The 8,975-nt window shown below is 40.8% G+C and overlaps 1 protein-coding gene across 1 annotated transcript in view; it reads right to left on the bottom strand.

The window, feature by feature from the left end:
• Positions 1 to 2,465: 2,465 nt before the first annotated feature.
• Positions 2,466 to 8,975, bottom strand: part of LOC311087913 (inactive dipeptidyl peptidase 10) — a 35,787-nt gene continuing 29,277 nt past the window's right edge. The window contains exons 20-26 of the mRNA XM_084121423.1: positions 8,277 to 8,471; positions 6,420 to 6,474; positions 5,534 to 5,633; positions 5,276 to 5,334; positions 4,984 to 5,056; positions 4,231 to 4,304; positions 2,466 to 3,175 (exon numbers count right to left, since the gene is read on the bottom strand). Coding sequence (XP_083977549.1) covers positions 3,041 to 3,175; positions 4,231 to 4,304; positions 4,984 to 5,056; positions 5,276 to 5,334; positions 5,534 to 5,633; positions 6,420 to 6,474; positions 8,277 to 8,471 — 691 coding nt within the window. The 3' untranslated portion in view covers positions 2,466 to 3,040. The remainder of the gene's footprint in view (positions 3,176 to 4,230; positions 4,305 to 4,983; positions 5,057 to 5,275; positions 5,335 to 5,533; positions 5,634 to 6,419; positions 6,475 to 8,276; positions 8,472 to 8,975) is intronic.

The raw sequence follows: 8,975 nt of genomic DNA, 5'->3' as shown, positions 1-8,975 counted from the left end.
TTTCTTCAAGACTGGTCATAATTTATTATTTTTTTTATGTCAGTTACATAAAAAGGTTGAATGATCTAATTTAAATCTGAAAAGTAATACATACCACATGAAAAGATCGTACGTGGGTGCTCTGCTCTTGTTTGCCAGATGTGGACCACAATCAGACCACAGCAATGCAACATGTCAGCCAAGAGCAAAGCAAATAAACCATGATTGTACCTTATCTGAGCCACAAAATCTGTATACATTCCATAGAGTAACCTCAGCCTTAACAAACCTGTTAACAAGCAGAAACACTGAGGGTAAGAACAGAAGAAAAAAAAAAAGACTTCCAGCCACAGGCTAAGATGAAATCGACTGCGAATAAAAGACAATAAATCTCTCAAGTTATCAGCAGAGGAAGATTAAACCTCCAAAAACAGAATTACCATCTTCACTTATTACAAACCAGTTTGACTTTATTTCTGTCATACATCAACGTATGCATCAACGCATAAACGTCATTATGGTGATCAGTGTTTTCTTTAGTTGAACCCTGGTAGTTTTTCTCTGGTTGCTACAACTTTATGAGACCTTCCCAGGAGCGATCTTCCTGGGGTGCATTTCCCAAAGCATTGTTAGCTAATATGGTCACAAGTTCCATCGTTATCAGCATAGTTCAACGAGTCTGTGTTTCTCTAAATCTTAGTTTCAATGAACATTCAACTGGGTCGGTTTATCAGGTCCTGTCTTAAACTGGTTCAGATCCTACTTAAAGGGGTGGTTGATTATGATTTCACTTTTTTAACTTTAGTTAGTGTGTAATGTTGCTGTTTGAGCATAAACAACATCTGCAAAGTTACAATGCTCAAAGTTCAAAGCAAAGGGAGATATTTGCTTTTAAAGAAATCACTTTTTAAGGACTACAACAAACGGCTGGTAGAGACTACACCACATTCCTCCCGGGTTAGTGACATCACAAACCCTAAAATTTACATAAACCCGCCCCCGGAACACGATTTGCGAACACAGAATGTTAATCAATGACTACAAGATAAATACACACAAGCTACATAAATTCAACTAATCATTCAGAAATGTCCTGTTGTTTCTACATGTTGTCACTTCTTCTTGAGTCTCTCCATCATTGTCTGACTCCGGTTTGAACATAAAAGGCTAAAAGTTTCTGAAATTTTCAGTGCATGTCTATGTGAGGTAAAAGGACACAAGCTGTTGAAGCTCCGCCCCCTGTGCCGGGAGCAGCAGCTCATTTGCATTTAAAGGGACAGACACAAAAACGGTGCGTTTTTGCTCATCCTCAAAAAGTGACGATTTTAACATGCTATATACAAATATCTGTGGGGTATTTTGAGCTAAAACTTCATGTACACACTCTGGGGACATCAGAGACTTATTTTACATCTTGTGAAAAGGGTATTATACCACCCCTTTAAGTAGCAGGGTAAACTGCATTGCACTGGGTACCGAAACCTCCAGGCGTCATATCCTGTGTTGTTCCTCAAGGCTCAATTTTGGGCCCTCTATTAATTAACTTATACATGCTTCCTTTAGCTGGTGTAATTAGTTAGTACAATATTTACTTTCACCATGCAGATGATACATCTCTTATCTTTCGCTTGCACCAGATTCCCACAATTCAGTTTCCACTCAGCTGGACTGCATAGAGGGAATAAAATATTGACTCTCTATCACTTAAACCTGGCAATCAGGTCAAAAATTTAGGATTCATGTTTGACAGTGACCACAGCTTAAAAAAAAACCATTAGCAATGTCACTAAAACGGCATATTATGACCTCAGAAACATCTCCAAAGTACTGATATTCTCTCCCCTTCTGACCAGGAGAAACTTGTTCATGCATTTGTTACTTGACTAATGCAATAGTGTTTTTGCTGGGTTACCAAAGAGCTCTATTAAACACTTACAAAGCGTTCAGAATGCAGCTGCACGAATGCTCAATTTAAAATAAGAAATCACATTACTCCAACACTCACATCCCTTCACTGGCTGCCCGTATCATTCAGAATTGAATTCAAGACCCTCTTATTAGTTTTTTTATTTTTATATTAGGTATATTTCCACCAGTTTCTACCTATGAGTTGAGTGATATATTGCTACATATCTAAATGTATGTTTTTATTATGATTATCATTTATGTATAGTTAAATATTATTCTTTATTCATGAACTAAATCACTGAAAAACATGTCTAGAGTGTTTTACACTTGCAGATTTGTGTTCTGAGGTCTTTTTATTACTGAATGCATCCAGGCTGTTTGATAAAAAAAAAAAAAAAATCTATTCTGACATGGACATATAGTATTCATTTTATTTCTTCAGGTCTTATAAGCATTTTGACACTATAATTTTTATAAAAATGGTAGAAAAAGCAGAAAATATTTTTTCCACCACTTATATACATATAATTGCTAATTTTGCATTACTGTTAAAAAAAATTGAGAACCATTGAGTTGTTATAGTGATAGTGGCATTTAATACTCTTAATGTCAGACTGCAGTAGTACAGGTTTCTCATGCTCCCTTTAACAAACAGCAAACTGACGCACGTGTCAAACTGTGTGTATCAGTGAATGCAGATGACATGCGCTTTATGCATCATTATTATTCTGCACATGAAAGGATGGCTGATGAAACAGAATTAGGCCTTCAGAAAGAGCCCAGAAAACCAGAGGATCGGTGACTCAATGGGAGCCCAGAGTGTTGAAAACACACGTTAGATATTAGATTTTATATTGTGTACTTCTCTGAACATAATCTATAGACTAGTACAGCCCATAATAACTGATGACAGTGAGACAGAACAATGTTTCTTTCAGCCTGTTAAGAGTGACAGCACTCAACATCAGTCACGCTGCTGCTAAATACAGATTTAATGCTATAGTAGTGTGGACAAATGATGAAAAATAACAAACTGAACAAGTAGTGTGAGTGTCCTCGGACTCAACGTCTCTCTGTCTCTGCCTTTAGATCACGTCATCTTAAAAGATGGGAGAGCTGGTCGCCAAGAGGATTCTCCCTGGAGCAACTGATGCTAGTCGTCATCGTCGAGGTCACTGGTTTCTGTGGGAACAGGTGCGTTGTCATGGAAGCACTCTCTGAAGAAGGAGATGAGCGCGTTCAGCATGTAGCGTCTGCTGATGACGTCATGACCCTCATCAGGGAAGATCTGCACAGAGGTGAGAGGTCAAAGAGGTGAGAGGTCAAAGGGACGAGTGCACAGTGCAAGTCATAAGCTGTGTCCCAATTCAGAGGCTGTTTCCTCGAAGGCTGAATGCTTCACAGCGGCGCAACAAAGGCAGTCCCAAGAGCGTAAGGTCAAAGGGCGTGAGGTCCGAGTCGAGCATGTGAGGTCACAGGGTCGACAGCGTGAGGTCAAACTGTCGATAGCGTGAGGTCAGAGGGTCGATAGCGTGAGGTCAAAGGGTCGATAGTGTGAGGTCAAAGGGTCAATAGCGTGAGGTCAAAGGGTTGATAGCATGAGGTCACAGAGTCAAGAGCATGAGGTCACAGAGTCAAGAGTGTAAGGTCAAAGGGTCGATAGTGTAAGGTCACAGGATTGAGAGCGTGAGGTCAGAGGGCGTGGTGAGGTCGGAGGGTCGAGGGCGTGAGGTCAAAGGGTCAATAGCATAAGGTCACAGGGTTGAGAGCGTGAGGTCAGAGGGCGTGAGATCGGAGGGTCGAGGGCGTGAAGTCAGAGGCCATGACGTCACAGGGTCGAGAGCGTGAAGTCAGAGGGCGTGAGGTCACAGGGTCAAGAGCATGAGGTCAGAGGGCGTGAGGTCACAGGGTCGAGAGTGTGAGGTCAGAGGGCGTGAGGTCACAGGGTCGAGAGTGTGAGGTCAGAGGGCGTGAGGTCGGAGGGCCAAGGGCATGAGGTCACAGGGTCGAGAGAGTGAAGTCAGAGAGCGTGAGGTCAGAGGGGCGAGAGTGTGAGGTCACAGGGTCGAGAGAGTGAAGTCAGAGAGCTTGAGGTCACGGGGCGAGAGTGTGAGGTCAGAGGGTCGAGAGTGTGAGGTCAGAGGGCGTGAGGTCACAGGGGCGAGAGCGTGAGGTCAGAGGGCGTGAGGTCACGGGCGAGAGCGTGAGGTCAGAGGCGTGAGGTCACGGGGCGAGAGCGTGAGGTCAGAGGGCATGAGGTCACAGGGTCGAGAGTGTGAGGTCAGAGGGCGTGAGGTCACAGGGTCGAGGGCGTGCAGGTGCTTGTCAGTGTGAAGGACTCACCTGTAACCTGTAGTTTACATTGATCACAGACAGCAGCTTCACTAGTTCTGCAGTTTGTTGAAAATGAACTTTCGCTAATAAGAGAGAAAGAAGAAGTCATGGGACGATGCAGCCGTTCTGCCTGAATGTATTATGCAGGGCAATAACCACCATTAAGGGTCACAAGTCCCTCCCATTCATTAGAAATGGCCAAATTATCCCCCCCAGTCCTATTATTCATGATTCTCTGCTGCACTCCATTACGCACCGCTCTGTTTGATATTAGGATATTAGTTTTAAAAGTAACATTTTCAGGCTGCTCTGCCTCAGTGGTCTAACAGCGCTCGTCAATGTCAAAGTGATTGAAACGGCCAATCAAATCAAAGAAGGCCTTACAGTTCACAGAACACGAATGCAAATTCCAACAAGACGCTTTAGTTTTAACAGTGAAAGACTGTGTGGTAAGATGAGCTAAACATTTAATATTTGACAACTGTTTCACTATAGAAATGTTCAACAACTCAACCTAACTTTTGATTAAATTTTGCCATTTTGAAACTTTTTACATTCTTGTAATTAATATAACTGAATGTGATGAGACCAGGAACGTTTTGTGTTTTCAAAATATTAGACATAAAAGTGAATGTGAACATATTTTTAAATAAAATATTATTTGCAAATAGATTACTTCATCATAACTACTATTAGACCCAGAACGTCTTTTACCATCTCATTTATTTGTAGGCTATTATGTGTTTTCTTTCATGGGCTCACCATCCGCCGTCCCGTGTAGAATCAGGAAGCGTAACTCCTCGGAGCGCGTGCCGTTCTGCAGGAGGCTGGAGATCTGAAGGACACAGTAACAGTGTTCTGTGATGTCGAACCCGTTCAACCGCAGAGAGCTGAGCCTCTCGTTCACACTGCACCACATTCAAATCAGCATTCAGCACGCCAGACAAATACAACTTCTGTCAAAGTAATTCATTACTTTTAAAAGTAAGTTTCCCCAACACTAAATGTCACACACCTTTATGTCTCAAATCAAACAGTAGCAACAACATCTTACCTTGTATTTTAGCTCATTTTGTACGGGGAAGCCGAAGTATCTCTCTGTGAAGGCGGAAGCTGTGTAGAAACACAGAGGGGTTACACTAGTGAGTGTGTGTGTGTGAGTGTGTGAGTGTGTGTGAGTGTGTGTGTGTTTGGGTCACGTACCGTAGAGTTGCCAGTCGAACACTGGAGTCATGGCAGCACCACAGCGGAGAGCAGAACTGTGTGAGAGAGAGAGTGTGTGTGTGTGTGTTTGTGTGTGTGTGTTACGTACCGTAGAGTTGCCAGTCGAACACTGGAGTCATGGCAGCACCGCAGCGGAGAGCAGAACTATGAGAGAGCAGCAGAAGCGAGCTCAGAAACCCACCGTACACCTGCACACACACACACACACGGTTCACTATGGACATCTGATGTCTCAGATCAACTCACACACTTTGAAATGTACAAAAACACTATAGGTTTTGATCTTGTAGAGCCTGTTTCTATATCTGTAGTAGACTGAAACTTTAATTATAGTACAGGTATTTTTATCCGATAGAGATTCAGTTTATTTAAAGAAACTGATGTTTAACTTTCTGTGCTTTCTTTGGCCAATTTATTTAAGCCTGCGAGTGTAAACCCTACGTCATACAGGTGAAGAAATAATAAAATAATTCACACAGTAAATTATAATTCTGTCATCATTTACTCTCCCTCATGTCGTTCCAAACTTTTCTTCTGCTGAACACAAAAGACATTTTGAAAAATATATCTGCGTTTTTTTTGCCCATACAATGAAAGTCAGAGGTGTTCGGTTTCCATTGTTCAAGTCTATTGAGATTGTTTTAAAGCAGCAATAAACAGGAAAATAACAGAATCAATGATGCAAACTTCAAATTCAGCTGTAAAGCAGCTTTAAAAGACAATAGTGTCATTATTGGATGAGAAGAAAACTTGAACTGATCTGAATAGTGTCAGTCAAACCAATAATATTACTGAATATTAAGTGTCTTTATCCCCAACTAAACAAACCAAAGGCAACAATAGCAAGGAGCCCAAACTCCATCATGTGACAGAAATGGTCTTCAAAATATCTTTTGTTTTCGACAAAAGAACAAAGTTTTACAGGTTTGAATGACATGAGGATGAGGAATTTGGACCCTGTAATGAAACCTCACCTTGCCAAAAACCCCGACTCTGCCTCCATCAATGTATGGCTGCTTCACCAGATACCTGCCGCAGACAAACACACACACACATGGAGGAGGAATGCTAACATGAGGGAAATACTTGTGCAACCATTGAAGATTACTGTTATTCCCACAGTAGAAGATATGATGATGAATCATCAGTTTCTTCCTAATGAAATGCAAAACTGAAGCTGGATATTTCAGCCTTTTATTACACGCAAGACACCAATTCATGTCCACAACCAATTTCTACTCAAGTTAATAAACATTAGATGCTTTACAGAAACATTTGTTTTAATACTGTTATTTATATATTATGCTTTAGTATTCCAGTGGGAAATATCGGTTTTAAATTTCACTTGTTTTATAGCCATACTGAAAGCCACAATGGATAATTCACCACAGATCTTGAAAATAATTTAAAGTCCCCCTGTGATAAAAATCCAGCTTTTAATGTTGTTTATGTGTCTATGTGGTGTTTTTAATCTGCTTTAAGACAAACCATGTGTAAATTCATAAGTCGACACCATTGCTGAGTATTTCCTCCTTAAAACTGCAGTGAACCAAAGACAGTCTCAAAAACACGCTTTGAAATCGCTGGTGTTTCTGACGTCACAAACTACCTTGTAACCAATCAGATCAACGTGTGATCGTCAACCAGTGGATCTCTGAGTGAGTGAGTGAGTGGAGGCGGGGCTCATTTGCATATTCATAGAACCGCGTATACTAAATGAGGCAACGGTGTCGAGTTACATTCAAGGCAAGAAGGAAAACGTTTAAATATGTAATTTTGGTGATCAAAGATGAGTTTTAGGAGATAAAATGATTGACTACAGGGTGACTTTAAAGATTGTCAGTATGTGTTTTTGAATAAGTAATTACTTCACAACCGCTAAAAAGTACATTCTACTGTATATAGTAAGAATATGTGTAGAATGAATATAATTTGGAAGTATACTACATTCACCATGTTGTCATTATCATGTGACCTACCGGCGCTTCACTGCCATTCATAAATACTCCTCTCCTGTGGCCTCATGGGATACTAAAGTGTCCATTGTATGCACACTTCAGAATCCCACCAGAAGAAGGTCATCCGGGGACTTTTCGCCTACTCTTTTATGAGTATTGTGAATTCAGACATGCTTCTTTTGTCGCACACTGTTTTTCACCTACTTTCTATGCGATTTCTATCATTAATTTTAAAATGTGGTCGATTCAAAATCAATTCTCAAAGGCCACGAATCGATTTTTTTCCATATTTATTTATCTCTCACCCAAAAGCCAGTATTAGTTTTCCTCCACTGTTCATAGGCTTGTATGTGAATGTTACAGCTAATGCTGTGAGATTTGATGTTTGTTTTCTCTTAAACATAAAATAACCTGATCCTGTTTGATCAAGGCATTCGGATCTGTTCTGACTCGTCCAATTTTCAGCATCAATTTTTCATCTTGCATCAAAATCCTGTCTATTCACTGTATGCATCTGAAATATAGAGTTGGGTTCAGTTTTAATGTACCCAAGTGAAAAGTTTAATATACAGGTTCGTGGCTCTTTATTTCTTTTTATTAATTAACCAATTGTAAACTTACGTTCACTGTTCTTTTTTTATAAATATAGGATTTGTATTAAATCTATATTCATTGAGTTGAATCGGGAATCGAAATCGAATTTAGAATCGAGAATCGAATTGAGAGCTTGCGAATCGAAATCGAATCGAATTGGAACATCTGAATCAATACCCAACTGTAGTGTGGACAGACAAGTTGTTTGTCGCTGCAATCTCATCGCATCACATCTGGTTAGGACACAGCGTCGGTAGATGGATTATTTTTTTTACTCACTCTAAAACCGAGAGTTGATCGTCTGCGTCCACGAGTCCCAAGCGCTTGTAAACCCCCTGGAGAATCTGCTGGCCCTGAAAGCCACTCCCTCTGCCGTCGGCCCGCGCCACAATCACATCATCACAGCCCACCAGCACATCGGCCCATTCCAGACGGAAGCGCTCGTTCACCTGCTGGCAGCCGGGGTCACACTCCCTGTCACACACACACGGAGAGAGAGAGGTCAGACTGATGAGGCATGATCTGATGTGCTTGATGGATGTTTTTGACAGTTGCACTAAATCGCGCAGCTTTTTCAGTTTCAAGTGCATACGCTTTAAATCACTTCGGAATTAAAATGTCCTGATAATTTACTCTCCCCCACGTCATCCAAGATGTTCATGTCTTTCTCTCTTCAGTCGAAAAGAAATGAAGGTTTTTGAGGAAAACATTCCAGGATTTTTCTCCATATAGTGACTTCAATGGGGTCCAACGGGTCGAAGGTCTAAATGTGAGTTTCAGTGCAGCTTCAAAGTCTCGACACGATCCAGCCGAGGAATAAGAGTCTTATCTAGACATTTTATAACAAAATCCTGTTGATAACCGCTGAAGTCACTATATTACAAACTTTTAATTTAGACCCTAAAGAATCATATTAGCTTGTACAAAAATGACATTATATGACCCCTTTAAAAAATATACTGTATCCAAGTTGCAAAA

This window comes from Abramis brama (genome assembly GCF_963993115.1).
Source record: "Abramis brama genome assembly, chromosome: 8".
Classification (NCBI taxonomy): Eukaryota; Metazoa; Chordata; class Actinopteri; order Cypriniformes; family Leuciscidae; genus Abramis; species Abramis brama.
Note: the sequence above shows the minus strand (reverse complement) of the source record. Positions and strands in the feature narration are given on the sequence as shown.